Source organism: Onychomys torridus, chromosome 14 (assembly GCF_903995425.1).
Source record: "Onychomys torridus chromosome 14, mOncTor1.1, whole genome shotgun sequence".
Classification (NCBI taxonomy): Eukaryota; Metazoa; Chordata; class Mammalia; order Rodentia; family Cricetidae; genus Onychomys; species Onychomys torridus.
In genome coordinates, this window is record NC_050456.1 from 81,470,536 (window position 1) to 81,490,443 (window position 19,908).

At 46.8% G+C, this 19,908-nt stretch overlaps 1 protein-coding gene and 1 non-coding gene across 2 annotated transcripts in view; one reads left to right on the forward strand and one right to left on the reverse strand.

The window, feature by feature from the left end:
* Window positions 1-7,547: 7,547 nt before the first annotated feature.
* Window positions 7,548-7,652, reverse strand: LOC118595869. The gene has a single exon (XR_004946570.1). It is a non-coding gene; the product is annotated as a U6 spliceosomal RNA (small nuclear RNA).
* An 8,705-nt stretch (window positions 7,653-16,357) lies between these two features.
* Ptprn2 (protein tyrosine phosphatase receptor type N2) overlaps window positions 16,358-19,908 on the forward strand; it is a 723,577-nt gene continuing 720,026 nt past the window's right edge. Inside the window, exon 1 of the mRNA XM_036205661.1 lies at window positions 16,358-16,639. Coding sequence (XP_036061554.1) covers window positions 16,522-16,639 — 118 coding nt within the window. The 5' untranslated portion in view covers window positions 16,358-16,521. The remainder of the gene's footprint in view (window positions 16,640-19,908) is intronic.

The window sequence follows — 19,908 nt, forward strand, 5'->3', positions numbered from 1 at the left end:
GTCCCACAGCTGCTCGGACCTGAGTAAACACACAGAGGCTTAGATTACTACAAATTGTATGGCTTAATAGCTCAGGCTTCTTGCTGTCTAGCTCTTACAACTCTTACAACTTAACTCAGCCCATTTCTTTTAATCTATGCATTGCCACATGGCTTCATGACTTACCAGTACTTTCACATCTTGCTTCTCATCTGTGTCCGGCCCATTCTCCTTTCTTCTCTCTTTTCAGTTTGAATGCACTGCCTAACCTTATTCTGGCTCACCATTGACCAAACAGCTTTATCAACCAATCAGAGCAACACATATTCACAGCATACAGAAAGACATCCCACCGCACCCTAGGAGTCAAAATAAAAAGTGACCTGAAAGGACCTTCTATTCATTTCCCCCTGGGTTGTGAATGTTGAGTTGTGAGTGTTTCAGGGAGAGGTTGTCTTAACCATAATGTAAGGAGGAACTGAACCTGAGCTCACTGACTTGACATTGCCTGTCAGGTGTTCTTGTGCTCCTCATCTGGTGTCACACATGTACGTTTGCTTTTGGGATCCTGTGACATACTTCATACAAGGTGTCTTTCTAGAGGTGCCTTTTCTGTATGGAATGTAGTTTTGTAAATAGGTTTAACTAACTCATTCCACAAGTGTTCCACATGATGAGGCTAGGTAAAATGGTGAGTATACTCTGTGTCTTGGGAATTATTTTGAAAAGGAAAATATCCTCAGATTCTGATTTTAAGCAACCCATGTCTGGAGAGTGCCACAGAAGTCATATTCTGAAATTGAGTTGTGACTATAAGTGCATGACTGACTGTGGGGTCACAACATTTTTGGCAATAGTAAATATCTAAAAGCACAGTGAGGAAAATGTAAAAGTGAGTCCCACACTGAGTCCAGGGTGTTCCTGCCATGGTTCTGAACATTCAGTAGATACACTTTCTACAGTGCATGCTATCATGCCACAAATACAAGCCAACAAACGCTGCTTGGAATACCCCAGCACAAGACTTATATGCTATGAATTGCATTGTCTTTATGCTACATACCAAGTTGGGTTTTTTTCCTTTTAGAGAAATATAATGGGTTAATTTAGGAAAACAGATAATACTTTCCTATCATTAGTCCACAGCGTATATAAGTATATTGAGTTATAGTGTGTTAGAATTCTTGATTCTAAAAATAGCTATTTAAGTTGTCTATTCCCTATAGGAACAATACCAATAGAATGAATATACATCAAAAGGGGATTCATTAGATTAGCTTACATGATATGGTCTAAGTAATCTAATAAGGGCTGTCTTCATACTGGAAACCTGGTAAGTGTTCAACTCTGGATGCCTCAGCAGCCCCAATTTGTTGCTGGAGGGTTCTTGGAGAGCTACTGGTCTAAAGAGGCTAGAGAATCTAGGTTCTGATATCCGTGAAGTGGGGCAGATGAACTCACAAGCAGGACAGGCAGACAGGCAGACAACAGCACAGAAGTTTCTCTCTTGGACTCCTTTACATCTGGGCTACTGTTGGAAGGTGCTACTCACATTAGTATGGGTCTCCCCGTGTTAACTGACCTAATCAAGAAAATCCCTCACAGCCTTGTGTAGAGGTAAATCTAATCTTGTAAAATCCTGTGGCGGGAAGTGTGGGTCAGTAGAGACTGCATGGAAGGGCAGAGTGAAAGTGGGTGGTGGGTTTCTTGTGCTGTAGGCTTGAGAACTCAACATTCTTGTAGTCACATGTCTCTACATGCAGATACGTGGGTGGCAATTGATGCCTACCCCTAGCAGTGAAAAGATGGCATTATCATGTTTAGTACTGGCCCACAGTTTCTCAAGACATGGCTAGATGGTGGTAGTTGTAGTATGTTACTGGGACCTATACATGAAAAAAGGCTGCAAGAATGCCTTTTTGGGGTGGACCTGGAATTGGTTTTCCCTGAAAATGTGCTAAGTACTTCTTGAGGCCTGACTCCAGGCAAGACTGCTTGCTACCATCTTTCTGAAAACCAGCCATTATTTGCATCTCAGAGCAAGTAGAACACATTCACATGTGTGTGCATGTGTTTACATGGGGTGGGGTGGGGCATATTGGTGTGTAGTGTATACAGGGCCATGGAAGAGGGAATAGCCAGGTTGAGGGGACAGGAGAGTGGACATGCTGGTGTGCAGGTAGCAGCAGGGGTCATCTGTAGTGAGTTGGAGGCATTCATGGGGAGGGGGACAGTTGGGAAAGTCTAAACAATGCACCAACCTGTGATTTGGAGGCTTTATAAAAGCTGGGGACTGCTGCAAGAGCCATGTGTCAGGAGCAGGATAATGAGGAATATGGAAGTCTAGACTAATGAGTTCGCTTATATGAAGTTGAAAGCACACAAAACTGACAATACTGATATAGATTGAATGTGTCTCCCAAAGTTCATGGGTTAGAAACATCCCCAAATTCTTCCAGTGATGGTATTTGGAGGTGGGCCCTGTGGGCAGTAGGCAATACTAGGTGGGAGGGGAGGGGGGGTGTTGTAATGATGAAATTACAAAAGGAAAGAGGTTCCTTGGGCATGATTGCCAGCACTATGTGACAGTACAGCCTGAAAGCCTCCCCAGGGAAGATGCCTCCACAGCTCTGAGTCAAGTGAAACTCAAAGCCTAGCCACCCAGACTGCAGAAAGGAAAATGGGCTGAGGACACACTGCATGCACATGTGATAATTTTGTGTCAGCAAACAAAAGGCAAACAAAATTTAGCACACTTGTCATGGAAGGAAATGGGAGAGAATGTGGATCTCTTCCAAGGTAAACATGAAACCTTTATCTTAAAATGAAAATAGGTCTCTAGGTGTTCATTTTATCTTCTAAATGTTTTGTGTTCAATATTTAAACAAAATATAGACTTAGGTGTGAAGAACACTCAGGGTAAAATTTGAGTTTTTTTTTTTTTTTTTTTTTGGTGTGAGTTTTATTTAAATTTTTTAATTCATTTTACATACCAACTACAGACCCCCCTCTCATCCCTCCTCCCACTTCTCCCCAGCCTCCCCCCCTGCCCATCCCCCATCCCCTCCTCCAAAAGAGTAAGGCCTCTCATGGGGGGGGGGGTCAGCAAAACCTGGTACATTGGTTGAGGTAATACCAAGTCCCTCCCTGCTGCATCAAGGGTGAGCAAGGTGTCCGACCATAGGGAATGGGCTCCAGAAAGCCAGCTTATGCACCAGGGATAGATCCTGATCCCACCCCACAAACAGATCAAGCTACACAACTGTCTCCCATAAGCAGAGGGCCTAGTCTGGTCCCATGCAGGTTCCAATGTGTGTGTGTGTTTGTGTTGTTGTTGTTGTTTGCAACAGGATCTCTGTATTCCAAGTTGGTCTCGAACTTGGTCATGGTAATCCTCCTGTCTCAGGCTCTCAGTTGCTGGGATTACAGGTATGAGCTATCATACTAGTTTGGAAAGGCTGTTTCTAAGGACACATTTGTCTCTCCCAAGGTTTTTAAATACCATGTACAATGCCTTGTCTAGAGTTCCAAGAGATGGCCGAACACCCTACCCAGCCTGCTGCTGACAAGATCACATGCCACAGCAAGAAATTCTGCTTTTTGATGGCTCTCCACTGAGTGGTTAGGCCCAGGTCACCTGGGGAAGGAGCTCTTAGAAGTTTAGCTCTGTGATTTGCAGGACCTTGAGACTATAGGACCAGCTGGTGGTGAGCATCAGCTTGGTGTAGTGATCTGATGATGCTCAGCATAGAGGGGCAGCTAACAGGCCCTGCCCACAGTCATACACAATGGGGGCCTGCTTAGTCAAACCCAGAAGAGAAAATCAAGAATAGACAGAGGGGCTTAGAAGTTGCTCCTAAAGATATTATAGTCTTCCCTTAGATGCCTGCAGCATATTAGTGACCAAGAGGCCAGATTCTCTCTAGGAAGAAAATGTACATGCATCATCCATAAGCCATCCCCACAATACAGACTGAGGATCTGGATGTCCCCATGTTCCATCTGTGGAAGGTTTGGTTTCCTCGTAGAACCTCTGGGAGGAATCTTTAACAGGTAGGTCCTAATGGAGGGGGTGGGGTTTGGGGACAGCTCTTGAAGGAGGCTGTGGGACCTAACCCCTTCCTCCTCTTTTTGCTCCCAGACTTGGGAAGAGCTGAGTGGTTTGCTCTACCATAAGACCATGATGTGCTGTGTTGCACTAAACCCAAAGCAACCTAGCCACCCAACCATGGACCTCCAATTCTGGGATCTCAAATAAACCTCTCCTTATAAATTGATTATCTCAGGTATTCATTATAATGACAGAAAGCAACACAAAGAACATTTTACTCCCCTCCTGAAATCCTCAAGCTCCTGCCTCCCACCTGTCAGTTATCAGATCAGTGGCCTGGTTTTTGTCACGGTGGATTGATCAGTTCAGGGGTTCTAAACTTCCATTTATGGGCCATGTGGCACATCCTCTTGGGGGCAGTGCCACTGTCATGTGAGCATGTCACTAGTTCACAACTTCCTTTTAGGATATGCCCCCCAGCCATTGTTGTCAGCCAGAGACCTGTACCTGGTGCCATGTCCTTAAGTAGTGAAGCTTGTGGACAGGAATGGATATGCCATTCTTCTGGGATTCTCAGGGACTCAGGCATATTGCTTGGCTCCAGTCCTGCCTCTGTTTTAGTTTTGATGTTCTGACTTCAGAGGTAAATCTGATTTTATGTTTGATCGATGGTGCTGGCAGTCATACTTGTCAGCTTATTTTATTGCTTTTCCCCCTTAGTCATCAATATTAGGTTAATCCATGTGGATCTCCTTTAGATTAGACTCTGTGTATAGTAAGAGTTGCACAGGGATCGATCTAATAAGTATGATTGTGATAGAGACTGCCAGCTGTCTTTGACACTGTGGAAATTAATCTTGATTGTCACCCTGACAGGGCCTAGAATTGCCTTAGAGACAAATCTCTGGGCATGCCTGTGAGACATTCTCTAGATCGGGTTAATGGAGGTAGGGAGACTCACTGCATTTGGACTGTATCACAAGGAGAAAGGGAGCTGAACACTTAGTGTGTGTTGTTCTCTGCTTCTTGACCATAGACACATGTACGTCCTGTGCTGTAGTGAGTTTTTGTCCCCTAACAAATTCCTTGCCTTTTAAACGGTCTTTGTGGATTTCCACTATAGGTTCTATCATCCTGCCACAAACTCACAAATCATGACACAGAGACTTCTTACTAATTCTGAAAGTTTAGCCTTAGCTTAGGCTTGTCCCATTAGCTCTTATAATTTAAATTAACCCATTTATATTAACCTATGTTCTGCCATGTGGTATTACCTCACCTCTGTACTGCCTATCCTGCTTCTTCCAAGTCTGGTTGGCTACTCCACCATTTTTCTTCCCTGAGTTGTCTCTCCGCTTGGAAGTCCTGCCTAGCTATTGGCCATTCAGCTTTTTATTACAGCAATCACAGAAATTCATCTTCACACAGTGTACAAATATCCCACACTTGGATGACTCCTTGAACTGTCAGTCCAGATAAACCCTTCCTTACATTGCTTAGGTCAAATGTTTCATCTAAGCAGTAAGACAAGGAATACAGGTATGGTCACACGTGTATCTTAAAAGCCCTACAGTTTCCCACCTCCCTTTACTGAGACTACAGCATCCATCTGAACTAGCTAGGCCCATGAGATCTGAAGAAATACAATGTGTGAGAATACTCTTTGCATGCACCCTGGGGTGGCACCTTCCCAGGCTTTACTTGTTCCCTTCTGCATACAGGAGAGTTGGAGATCAAAGCTGCTGGCACAGAAGCTCTGAGGAAGCTGACGATGCTTAGTTCTGGCTACGCAGGGCAGCAACCAGCCTCAGGGAACCAGTGCTAGATTTCTGTTGCACAAGAAAATCAATCCCTAGCTTGATTAAACTGCTTCATCTGGGGATGGGGGCATTGTGTGAACTCCAAATCAGAAGTCATTAATAGGTTGAACTACCCTTGCATCCCTAGGAAAAGGGGCCTTTACTCAGTGCGTTTACATGAAACAGCTTTCGTTTTCCAATGTGGGAAGCGCGGAGACCGCTTCCTTTCCGCAGTTTTTGTCGCCATAGATTTTACAGCAAACCTCTGGCTCCGCCCAATTTGTCTCACAAATTCTCCAAATGTGTTTCTAATCATTAAACTGGTTTAAATAAGATACAAGAATCGCTCCACTTAAAAGAATTTCCCTAGCACGGTGTTACAAACTTGAAATCTGGGTACGTGGCAGGGTCGGGTAGGAGGATCGCTAACCAGCCTGGGCTTATTTTAAAAAAACTTATTTCCAGGCAGCAAGATTTCTCAGCAGTCAAAGTTCTTGCCACAGAGCAGTGACAAACTACGTCTGGTAGTGAAGCAACTCCCAACATTGTCTTCTGATCTCCACACATGCACTATCACACACACATCAGACATACAACATCAACAAAACCCTTGAAATTAATCAGTTAAAATTCTAAAACATGTGACATAAAGTTGCTTAAAAACCCTTTTTATACCAGACATAATTATACTGATGATATCACTAAACTTGTTAGATGACATACTTTATTGTCATCTAATTCTGTTTATTCAAGTTTTTCAGTCTGGAAATGCGTTTTCACAGTGGTTTGCTTGAATCTGGTTTTAAACCAATTAATTCATATGTTCTTTAACACTTTCAATATGTAACAAGTTCTTTTCTCTCTCCCACATGAATCTTTTGAAGAGATTGGGTGATTTGAGGCATTTTGTACATTTGCCATGCATTTTAATTCATGTTTGTCTATCTCATCTCTCCTGTGGGTGAATAGAGGCTAGTTAAGACTCAAGTTCCATTTTCCTCTGGAACACTGAGGAACACTTCTTGCTGTGTTGTGGACATGGCAGGTGCTTTAACTTTTTCTGTGAGTTATCAACAGTCTTAATGATTATTATCTACATTGTTTTTAATAATGTTTTTTATTAATTCCTTGAGAGTTTTATACAGTATTTTCTGATCAGACTCACACCCTCCCAACTCCTCCCAGATCCTCTCCCACCTCCCTACCCACCCAACTTCATGTTTATTCTTTTTCTCTCTCCTCCTTTTAGAAAATGCAGTTTGTAAAGGCTGATTATGCCTGGGTATGAGGCCTGCCTTGAAGTGTGGTTGATATACCAGGTATAGAAAACTAACTTCTTCGAGCAGCAGTCAAATGCCAGTAGCTCCTCCGCTAGAGGTGGACTTTGTGCCCAGATCCTTCTGGCTGGGATTTGTCCATCTTGAGCTTGGGCATGTCTTGTGTGTGTTCCTATGTGCATCTGCCCTGTTGTTTCTAGAAAACAGTGTTTTCTTGATGTCATATACTACCACAGGCTCTTACAATCTTTCTGGTTCCACTGCTGCATAGACTCCTCATCCTTGGGGGAATGGGTATGACATAAACATCCCATTCAGGGCTAGGCACTCTGAAATCTCATATTCTCTGCATATTGACCAGCTATGGGTCTTTGTGATAATTGCTATCTACCGCAAAAAGAAGCTTTGTTAATGAGGTTAATTTGAACAATGTGCTGGTCTAACAATATGGAACCTTGCAAGGATTTGCAAGTCATCCTTGCTCAGGGGCCATGCTAATCTTCTCTATATTGTTCTAGTTTTAGTGGATTGCTGCCAAAGCAAGCACAACTACATTATTTTATACTATGAGATAAGAAATGGCAATTTTCTATATCCTTCATTCTTTTGTATTGACCATGTAGACTTTTATTGTAAACAAAAAATTTCCTTCAAAAATCGTGCAATGACCCAAACATCTGATGCAGCAAGGTCAAGATGAATATTTGATTTCTTCACTAATCAGCTCTTAAAAGGATGACTTGATGCCAGAATCCTTTAAAGGATCAGGGATTTTTTTTAGTATCATTATGATAAATGTGTATTTGTATTTCTGGTTTTTTTGTTTGTTTGTTTTTGTTTGTTTGTTTTTAAATAAGACAGGGTATCTCTGGGTGGCATCAGACTTGATCTATGGACCAGGCTTCTTCTGTCTCCCAAGTGCTGGGATTAAAGGTATGCATCATCACCACTCGGCCTTTCTTTTTATTTCTGATGCATTTATTACAGTGTGGTCATTATTCTTTTTGATGCTCATGTTTCTCCATCTTTGACTTGTAGGAGCTTCTTCAAGTTTTTTATATATTTTTTTTCTTTTGAGAAAGTCTCACTTTTGATCCTCCTGCCTCTGCCGTTGAGGTTACAAATCTGTATCACCATGCCTAGGTAATCCACAGTTTGCTCCTATGGCCCTTTACAGGATCCCTCCCTGCATCTCCTGACAATGTTTCTATGCCTGGGTTCTGTGCAATGGCTACTGAGAAGTCCTTCAGTACGGAAAACCAAAGTTAAACCCATACCCTTGTTTAATCTTTTATTAGTGGTGAAAGTTATAGACTTCCAGAGACTGACTTCTCATCGCTCAAACTAGAGTTGCTACTACCAATCTCACACTGGCAAGGATCACATGGGAAGTGTTGAAAGGTAGCCACAAGGGTGCATACTGATAATGTAGACTAGCTGTGTGCCTGGGTGCTGGAATGGCACACAGGGAGGTTAATGCTTTAAAGTAGGGACAGCATAGATGGTACCCAGATTGGGGATTTCTGTTTCCTCTGCAGATGTCCCACAGTGGAGACCTACAGTCCCATGTCTCTGATGATTTGCATCCTTTGAAGCATGGTTTAGGACGCAGGCTTGCTTCCCTGTAGCCAGGCTCTGCTCCATGGTCAAAGATGCAAGTCTCTCCAAAGAGCTCAGTAGTTCAATTAATTAAGGCTTTCTGCATCCTTTATAATCCTCAGGCCAAAAGGTGAATTGTAAATGAGGCCTTCCCAAATTGCAAATGAAAACAGAAAGCCTCCCTGTAGGAATGCCAGTGAATTGAACACAGTCCAAGAAGATGGGGGCTGGCATATCTGGGCACATGCAGATTGCAGGCTGATAGTTCTCAACCTGCAAAACATAACCAGAGCCTGGAGCAGAATATGTTGCCAGGCAGGCCAGACTCCTGACTCAGTGTGTCAGGGATGCAGGAGGCAGCATCCTGGTTGGGCAGTCAGCTGGTGATAGAAGGATGTTCAGGATGTGGTCATTCCCAGGTATTAGTTATTATTGCTTCATCAGGCCATCAGCAAAGAGCTTATAGAAACTGTTTCATACCATTTGTTGGGAGAGTGTGGTGAGCTAGATTGGTGGCCGTTCCTTTCAGGTCTTCTTGAGCCTTCTCTTTTGGAAACTGTGAGCATATGAACCCCCTGTGACACCAGGCGTCTCAGCATCCACCCCTGGAGAGCCAGTCAGTCAGTGTCCTGTTGGTTGGCTGCCCCTTGCTCTGATGAAGGTTGAGTACCATCGGAGGAGCTAGCTTTAGGAGGATTTTTGGTGTTGAGAGACAGGGTCTCTTTGTATTTCCCAGCCTGGTCTTGAACTGCTGGGCTCAAGAGATCCTCCTGCCTTAGCAGGTGTCTGGGCAGATTCTACCATTTCCTGGCTAAGGGACCTGGAAATATGGTTGAGGACTCAGGTCCGAAGGCCACATCCACCCCAGCTCAGCTTGGATGTGCAAAACTGTAAACTTAAAATGGTATAAGATTTTCTTAGAAAATTTCCTAACCTTTATAACCCAATTGGTGCTTCAGAAGGTTCCAGATGTTTTTTTTTATTTTATTTTATTTTTTTGGTTTTTTTGAGACAGGGTTTCTCTGTGTAGTTTTGTGCCTTTCCTGGAACTCACTTGGTAGCCCAGGCTGGCCTCAGACTCACAGAGACCCACCTGGCTCTGCCTCCTGTGCTGGGATTAAAGGCGTGTGCCACCACCACCGGCCAGATGTTTCTTATTATAAATCACAGATAGGCTACTGTTTAATAGTTAAGATTTTGTGATAACACTCCCACTCCTTACAGGGGCCTCCAGGTTTCTCAGTCAAGTAACTGAAAGAAGGCCAGCAACTGCAGACCTTATTAGAAGGCAACTGCTCCACAGAGTCCAGGAAAAGGGGCAAACAGGGGCACAACCTGAGCCATGGACACCAAGGGCTGGGTCTTAGTGCTATAGCTACACAACGACCCTAGCCACATCTTGCACGACTCTGCCACAAACCCTCACATTCCAGGGAGACAGCCTGTTTGAGTTGCTTTGGGGTGCAAGCCTTGCTCATGACCACTTGATGGACAGGAGTTCAGGCGAGAAGCCCTAAGGGAAAATCAAAGTTCACTTGGCCATGCAATGGGGAAGGTCTGTGTAGACAACACCATCACCAACCTTCTTATCTCTGAATTGTGAATACCACGGCCATCGCCACCATCACCAACATCACTTCCACCATCACCACCTCTGTTATCTTCACTATCTAACCACTGTCATAACCAGCCCCATTGCCACCACCATCACTATCTCCATCATCTCTGTAGCCTTCATCATTGCAACGGTCACTATAAATTCCACAGCTATTACCACACCACCTTACCACCATTACTTATACCCTAACCATGTGATAACATCTACCACCTTACCACCATTACTATCAACTCAGCATTACTACCCTATCATCACCACCATTATCAACACACCTCCACCAGCACCCACCTCTGTCTCTTCACTTTTGCTACAACCACCAACACCATTACAATTACCGCCAACATATCAAATATTAGAATCACTACCAAAACCAGCCCTAACCATCACAACACCATGATATTCCCCACCAACACCACACCACCAAGGGAAACAATCCAGACCTCATGATTTTTGTTTCTTACTGTCTCCTAACTAGCAAAACGCTATTAACACAGTATATAGCATACCAAGCCCAATTCATCAGAGGTTCAGGGTCCTGGAGCAATATTGGGAGTGTGTGTACCTTCCCTCTCTTACTCTGGAGCCAGTGGCGTTTGTTGTTGAAGAGCAGGGAAACTTCCTGTTGTGGGGACGTGAGGCAGAGTCTCCTGTGGAACAGTACCTCATGGAGTGGGGTGGCATTTACAGGGAGCATAGCGATGCTAAGCTTCAGCAAGGGTCAGAACGACTGGCTGTAGACTTCACAGCCTGAATCCTGACTGTCCTCTCCAGGGGCTGACAGCGATATTTGCTGTTCAACTAGCAGTGTGGGCTGTTTAAATGGTGAAGAAAGCAATTAAAAGTGGGAATCAGGCAGTTTGGACTCTTAATTAGTAACTCAAATTCTATTCTATCATTTTTGAACAGAAGTACTGTGCCATTTAGTAAGGACTGAAAAATTTGTCTAAAAAAACAGGATGGCGTCTATTCCCTCAAGTTCCCTCCAGGCGCTTTTCTTCACAAACAGGGAGCATGCAGAAGCTAACTGACCTCTTTCTCTAAAAGCTTACTGCCTTAGTTAGGGTTTCTATTGCTGTGGAGAGACACCATGACCATGCCAACTCTTATAAAGGGAAATATTTAATTGAGGTGGCAGCTTACAGTTCAGAGGTCCAGTCATTATCATTATGGAGGGGAGCATGGCGGTATGCAGACAGACATGATGCTGGCTACATCTTGATCAGAAGGCAACAGGAAATGGTCTGTGACCCTGGGCGGTATCTTGAGCATAGGAAACCTCAAAGCCCCTCCCCAAAGTGACACACTTCTTCCAACAAGGCCATACCTATGCCCACAAAGCCACACTCCTAACAGTGCCACTCCCTGTGAGATTATGGGGGCCAATTACATTCAAACCACTGTTCTTACCTTGTGTTTGTCCTTTGTAGAGTTTCAGCAGCCATTGGCGGTTGAAAACACCCACGCCCTGGCCTTCTACCTGGAGAAGGAAATCAGGGCATAGAATTACCTGGTGCTGTCTGACAAGTGTAAGCACTGGGATTCACAGCTGAGTCACATGCTGTGGGTGGAGCTCTTCTACGTTAGGGCCTACAGATATCTCATCACCCCTCTGTAGTTAGAACACAGGCCTTGCACCTTTAGGCTTGATGTCATAGCCTGAATCAGGGCCCACCTCCTGGAACAGAAAGTTAAGGATTCTGTTCTGTGACTTGACAGAGCTGTTTATTGGTCCCTGGTTTCTCTCTGCTCTTTGTTATATTTGATATGGTGATGTAAATCATGTGATGTGAAGCCTCCTACTACCCCTAAAAGGTTATAAAAGTTAGTCCTTCCTTTGTCCTGAGGTTTGGACTGAGAGGCCCCAGGAAAACTGATCATGAATTTAGTTAGGAATTGAAAGCTTCTGAGGGCTTTTCTGCCCCCCCCCCCTTCTCTCCCATTCCCACTTGTAATGACGGTTGGTCCTCTCCAGGATTTAAAGGGTAGCTCTCCTTTCCTATAAGGCCCCGTTACATTTAGATTCTCTGTATGGTGTATTGTTTCTGTCTAGTGTTCTCTCTCCAACCTTGAAGCCCAGTTGTGGTTTTGAGTCCTTTTGTTTATTTAAAAAAAAAAAAAAGCATTCCTGAACAGAATTTATATATCAGCTTTCTTTTGTAGAGTGACCACTGTGGCCTTTTTTTTTGTACAATGTGTGTGTGTGTGTGTGTGTGTGTGTGTGTGTGTGTGTGTGTGCGTGTGTGTGTGCTGCCCATGGAGAACAGGACCACCGGATCCACATGGAGCTGGAATTATAGGTGATGTGAGCCTCTATGGGAACTGAATTCCGAAAGAGTATTGTGCACTTTCAACCACTGAGCTATTTCTTCAGCCTTGTGACTTTTTTAAAACAGAAAATCAGAAGCATAGCTATCCCATTTTGAATGATTTCTAGCCCTTGTTAAAAACATCACCACAATTCTGGTCCACTCTGATGTAATTGAGCACTGATGAATGCAGTGTAATCATCAGAGTGACCAAGAGTTTGCAGAACAGGGATGTGAGCTTTGTGGCCATGAGTCCCACTGTGGGGCTCCTCAGGCAGATAGGACTTGTGAAGTAGCCTGTGGACTGGGGCCTGAACCCTCGATTTAGGATTAGGATTGTAGATGAAATGAATGCTTTCTCATCATGGGAAAACAAAGATCTTGCTGAACCCAGAACTGAAGAGAGAAGAGAGAGAGAGAGAGAGAGAGAGAGAGAGAGAGAGAGAGAGAGAGAGAGAGAGACAGAGAGAGACAGAGAGAGACAGAGAGACAGAGACAGAGACAGAGACCAGAACCCAGCTCTTTTTTCTGTATATTTGTTCTGGTCAGAGTGCAGAGCCCAGACCAGGAGGAACAGATGGTGCTGGCCATGAACTCTCTGTTCGTTTTATAAGGCTTTAGGCTTCTTCCTTAGCTTTTATTATTTCTCCTGTAGTGTGGATACATATATTATCTGAGTGTGTATCTGATATGTGTTTGTGTGCAGTATACCATGGCATGGAGGTCAGTCTTTGACTCATGCCTTAGGACATGGTCTTCCTCTTGTTTGCTATAGCATATACCAGGCCAACTGGTCCATAAAGCTTGTTTCCAGGTTCTTGGCCTTTTATTGAAAGGGTTGAAATAAAGGATCACACAGATTTGCAAAAGCAGCAAGGTAATTTTATTCACAGTGAAGCAACAGTATAGATTAGAGAGGGATCTACTGTCATGATTGAGAGCTGGGCCCCAATTATTGTTCTGGACTTCCTTTCATGGAGTTCAAGGAGAGGAGAGGTTTGGTTATTAAGGGTTATAGTGAGGGTGTTTCTCTGTTTTGATGAATAGATAAGGTCATGTAATCATTTTTTCCTATTGCTTGTGATCCTCCCCATAATTTATCTGATTGTAGTTATATGCATACCTAATATATGCATAGACATAAGGCAGTAAATAGATTCTAAAAGTTCACTTGAAGACACAGTTTTCATAGTTTTGCCCTATTGCACATGAACCCCAAAGCAGTTCAGGCTGGCTGCTCCTCTAGAATGTACTGGGAATGCATCCGAGTATGAACTGTTGAGGGGGAGCAGGTTGGGGTCCAAGGTTGCTAGTGTATTGTCCTCAGAGAGAGATGTGTGTGCATATTGCAAGTGAATAAAGGAGCCAGGCTGCTAAGTGCACTGTTAGAAGCAGGAATGTGTGCATGACCTAAACCAAGTATAGTTCCAGGTTAGTAAATTATTCTCCAAGCTTGCCTGCCTCACTTCTGGGGATTCTCCCATTTCTGCCTCTCATCTTTCTGTAGGAGCAGGGTAACAGACTGGTGCCACTGTGCCTAACTTTGCACAGGTCCCACACCTGCTTGGGAAGTGCTTTATCTACTGAGCCACCTCCCCAGCCCTGGGCTGTCTTTGTTGATCATCTTTGCAGCCCCTCCTGTGCCCATGTTTTCACTTTTCCTTCTGGGTGTTTTCTTCTACTTTTATGTTGACACAGAGCTCTGTTTGGGGCCCTAGGAGTGAGATAGGACCTTGCTCAGGAAATGGTTAAGCAGCAAGTCACACAATGAAAGGGCAAACAATCCCAACCTGGAACTTGTTTAAGAACAAACAAGGCTAGATGAGGAGAGTTACACCACAGCCCAAAACAAATAGTGCTCCCGGATGTAGGCACAGGCTGCTCTGGTAAGCTCCTCTGGGTCTTCCTGGTGCTCTACTTAGCTGCCTATGGTTGTGACAGATGGTGCAGGCTCCCTGGGTCACTGTAGGTGTCATCTGGTCTTGCTTTTTGGGGAGCTGACCCTTCTACATGGAGGTGTAGCGGCCCTCACTTAGGTTGAGTGCTGTGTTAATCAGCTGTTCCTCTGTACTGGAGAAACTGCATTAGGACAAGCTGACAAAGAAGTGACTCCTGAGAAGTCACTGATCAGTGGCATGTTGCTGTCCTCAGTGTCTGAATACTGCTGTCATAAAGGACCTACCCAGCCTTCTGTCCTTTCTTTTCCTGCTGTTCTTGTCCCCAGATTCATGAGATGACTATTAGGATCTCTGAGGACACATCTGCCCACCCAGTCTGTCAGGTGATACTTGATCAACCTTCATCCGCTCTTGCCCCTAGTCAGGCTGAAGCATGACATGGGTAGCAGTTCTTAGAGTCTATGAGAGAATCTGTCTCACTGGTGTCTGCTCAAGGGTCTTGCACCAATTTGGGCTAGAGTGCCAAGTTCTAACTGCTAATAAACAGTCCAGGCTACTGAAAATGGCAAGCAGGGCCAAAGTGTTTATTAGGCTCCTTGCCCGTTTTAACCGGACAGGTTTTTTGCAGGACCACAGGCCACAGCTGGTCTGGCTCTGGAGAGGACAGTGTCACTGTGGAGTACTGCCGTCTTCTGGAGTGGGTGCTTTTTATCCGAGGGAGTCCCCAAGGCCTTTGGGAATAAAGGTGACTTCTCACTTCCCCAATTGGGGGCACGTGGTCTGAAGGAGAGGCTGAGATAGAAGGGAGCTGATTACTGGGAGTGAGAGACAAAAGGTTTGAAAGGTGATTCAGGATGGGGCCCAACAGGTGTCAGAAATAGTGATCTCAGAATTGCCAGGCCCAACAGCTGGTTTTGTTAGTTGTAGATAGTCTGGACTGAAATGTAACTCCCTCACTGCCACTCCAAGCCCCAGTCAGACCAAATAGAGGCCATCTTTGTCCAAGGGACATTGAAGGGAGGGATGGAAATGGGAAGGCGGGCCAGAGGGGAGCAAACAGGTGTGGGTGGCCAGGGCTCCTAGCAGTTCCACAAGGACATAAACTGGGAAGAGACCGGCTCTCTGGGAGAAATGAGGGAGGAAGTGGCCTGTCCCCTCACAGGCAAGCATACTTTGAGACTGTCCACTCAAACCCACTCATATACACAACCTCCCAGTGTTCTGATGCCGGGGGCACTGCCCCATTCAATCCCATTGTCTTTGTCTTGGGTCTTTTGGAACGTGGCCTGAGAATCTGCCCTGGGCCCCTCGGCGCTGGCAGTGATGGCCAAGATTCCACTGGCCATTCCAGCGATGGACTAGACTGTGAGCATGGACGGACACCAGGCAAACAGGTCTGCAGTCCTGACGTGACCACAGGTACGCAGCACGGTCATCCTGGCTCCTCTTGTGCTGCTTGAGGACCCCCGCCTAGACCTTTCATCCCATCAGGCTTCTCTTTAGGCTTCCGCTCTGTGTGAGCTTAGTTTCCTGTTGCCAAACTCTGCCTACCCTCAGATGCAGCTCCCAGTGGATCTGCACCTGCGGACCCCACAGCTGCCGCCACCTACTAACTAAGCACAACGGAATAAGGAGGAATTTGGTGTTTCGGTAGCACAACCACGCTTCCGAATGTCCGCTCCACGTCCTCGTCTCGGCGCCGCAGCGTGACCCCTCAAGGCCCCAGGCCGGAGGGACCCGCTTGTCGGGAGCGCGCCTCCTGCCCAGCCCCGCGAGGTGGGCGTGTCCGAGCGCGCATGGCTGACAGAGGGCGTGGTCATGGGCGGGGCCGGCGGCGGGGGTGGGGCCGGCGGCGCTGTCCGGTGCTGAAGCTCGGCCGGCGCCGCCGCAGGAGCGCTGAGAGCGCCGCCGAAGGAGCTGGCGCCGCCTGGCTAAGTACCCTGTGGGTCCTCGCTCCCGCGCGGCCATGGACTGAGCGCCAACCGGCTGCGGGGATGGGGCCGCCGCTCCCGCTTTTGCTGCTGCTGCTGCTGCTGCTGCTCCCGCCGCCGCTGCCTCGCGCTCTGCCCGCCCCCGCGTCTGCCCGCGGCCGGCAGCTCCCGGGGCGCCTGGGTGAGTGAGGGGCGCCGGGGTGGGAGCAGAAGCTGGGTCCTGTGCGCCCGTGCGCAGCCGCAGGCCCCGCGGGCCCGCCGTGCGTCTGCCCGTCCTCGCCCGCTGCGTGGGGCGGGTTTCGCGCCCCCCCCCCCCCCCCGCCTCAGTTTCCCTCCCCAGTGGCCGACCCCACCCCCTTTGGCCACGGACTCCTGAGTCGAGTCAGGGACTAAGGGGCCCGGGACAGCTCGACCCCACGGTTGCCCACGCCCCGCATGTTTGTGCACCCCCGAGTGTCCGCCGCTTTGCGCGTGCCCCAAGTGTCTATGAGCCCTGCGTGCTCTCGTGTTCCCTATGTCCGTGTGCTCCGCGTGCTGCCTGAAGGGCCAGGACGCGGCGGGGTGAGTGGCTGGGCCCTTCCATGGAGCCTGGCCTCTCCTGCTACCCGGCGCTGCACCTGCCGTTCCCTGCTCACGAGGCAGATCCTCGGTCTGCCCGGGGAGACTGGACCGACATTTTCCTTTCCTGACACGCGGAAGGAAAAGGAAAGGCGACAGGAGGGAGGGCGGAATTGGTGGCCTTTCTGACATGGCACTTCCCTCCTGCTAATCTTGTCTGTTAAGGAGATTTACCATAAAACCAATGTTTGTAAGAGGCTTTGGGGCCAGAATTACCACACATAATGGACTAGAACAATCAGTGTTAGAGGAGAGAGTGTGCACGCCTGTGGATGGTAGATGGAGAGGGGTGAGCCTCAGCCCTGGCCTGAGCTCCCCTCAGGCTCCACACCTCCTTCCTCCTGCTTCTGGTCTTCAGGGGTGTTTCCACCATGCAAAACTCAAAGGAAGGGACTGCAGGGAAGGAGATGGGTTTGCTCTCTCAGCCCTTGGGCTGGTGAAGGGCTTGTTTCTCCAGCTGTCCTGGCTTCCTAATCTCTTCACACCGAGGGTCTAGTTAAGTTTGCAGCTGGAGAAAATATTTAGGATGCAAAGGAGGCCCCTGCCCACCACCGGAGACTCCGTGAACAGGTCTTTTTCCAGTTTATTTGCCCCAGGACCAGTTCACATGCCCCCTATTCCTTCCTGGGTGGCCAAATGTGTCCTGCTTTCAGTAGATGTGTGTGTGTGTGTGTTCTGTGGAGGTGATGCTTTTGCATTGTACTTCACCCCAGATAAGCCCAGAAGACTAAGATAACCATCAGTTTTCTCTCCTGTATTCCTTTCTTACTGATTAGAAATTTGCCTGTCACTTCATGAGAGGTCTGATTGCCCAGATGACCAGATGCTACCTACCATTTACATGCACAAGGTTGGACACAGGTCAGGGAGAATCAGGACAGCAGCAGAGACAGACCTACCTTATGGCATAGCATGGGAAGAACTGCTTGCCTATGTAATTGCCAGCTTCATAGCATTTTGTCAAAAGCACAAAGAACAGGGAAGATGGCTGGGGGTGAGAGGGGTGGCAAAGGAAACCCCAAGGCGGAAGTGTTGGAAAGAAGTCATAAGCCACCCTGGACACCTGCCTAACACAGTAGTGTTGTCTTGACAACAAGCAGAGTTGAGCCATCAAAAAGGTGTGGCCTGAGTTGCTGTTCCGCCTTGTATGGCAGAAGTATATTGTCTGATGGCTCAGCCCAAAGGGTTAGGTCAGTGACTATTCCCTCATCCATCTTGGGGTGGGCATCCTGTCACTGAGTGTGAAACCATGGTTCATAAGGCAGTTTCAGGAATGTTTGTTTTGTGGAGTAACACTACAGACCCAGACTTCATCAGGAATGCTCTGAAGCCTCTGGGCAACTGTTAAAGCCTCTCTGTTCCCCGGGTACTTGGATCTGGCTTCCGCAGTATGCACTGACCCCAGCATTCCCTCCCCTTGGGTTGGCTGCATAGCTCTCTGAGTGGGGCTGCCCATTCTTAGGGTGTCAGAGACTACATAGGGCCAATCACCTTGTGAAAGCTGCTGCTGCTTGTGTTCTCTGTGGTCTTGTAACAGCCGTGCCAAGCTCCTTGACTCAAATAATCATACATAATTGAAGACAAAAGGAGGAATCTGGCAAATCTGAGGCATCTGTTCTCAATTTTCCTTTTTATTTTTTTATTTTTTCAGTGCTGGGTATTGAACCCATGGCTTTGTGCATGCTAAGCAAGCACTCTACTACCAAGCTACACCCCAAATCATATCTATTTCTTTATTTAGTTGTTTATACTTAACCTTGGGTTGAGGCCTACAGAACAGATGGTTGAAGAAGAGCCACATTTTTGTTTTGTTTTGTTGTTGTTTTTTGTTGCTTGTTTGTTTTGTTTCTGGTTCTCCATTGCATTAAATAGCCTTGTGGGTTAGACCTGGGACTGGATGTTACCAGGATGGAAGGGCAGATTCTTCCAGTATGGGACACCTTAGTGAGCAGGGTACTCTTCCCATTTAAATGGCACCAAAGCTCTCAGTGTGACCCAAGGCCATTAGTGGTGTACCTGGGGTTGTCCTCAACACTTTGAGCCTTGCTCGATGAGGCGGACATAGCCTCCATCTTGCCTGGCTTCTTCACACTCTTCCTGTACCATTTTAGCTCCTGCACTGGGACCTCCCCTTCTGCTAGGGCTCTGGCAGGAATGGATTCCTGATGATTTTAATGATCTCTGAGACTAGTTATAGTTGAGTTGGGGGGCCAGTTTCGTGACAGCCCATTGACTTTCTCTTCATAGTCTCCCATTTTGGGGTGTCCTTGCTCCCCCTGTCCCTTGTCCTCTGCCTCTTTCTGGAATTTCAGGACCCCATGCTTTCCAGGTTCTCAGGACTTTTTCCTGAGGTCTGACTTGAACATAAATACCATTCTGTAATTCCATGGAGGCCTGTTTGTGAACTTGTTCAGGTAACCCCCCACAGCAAAGGGGCAGATAGATAAAGGACCCTGCCAACCCCTGGCTAAAGTGACAGGTCTGAATTTGCCAAAGCTGGGGCTCATCTTTCACACAGAATGTTCCTTCCTCCTCCCTACTTGCTCACGCATGCTTTCATTCACAAGTGAGCCCACGCAGAGCTAAGATGCAGAGCTGGCAGAGGCAGAAGTCGACTGGCTTTGTGAACTACATGGCGTGATTGTTTATTTTTAAATCAAAGATTCTTCCTCCCACAAAAGCGCAGATCCATGTTTGCCTCACAGGGCCTGGAGATTTTCATTCTGTTGGTTCTACAGAAATGAGCAGCCTACCCTGCCCTAGAGTTGAAGCTGGCTCTGCTGGTGGTTGTGTCTCCATCAGCCTTAGGTGCTGTTCTCCAGGTCTGTGGAG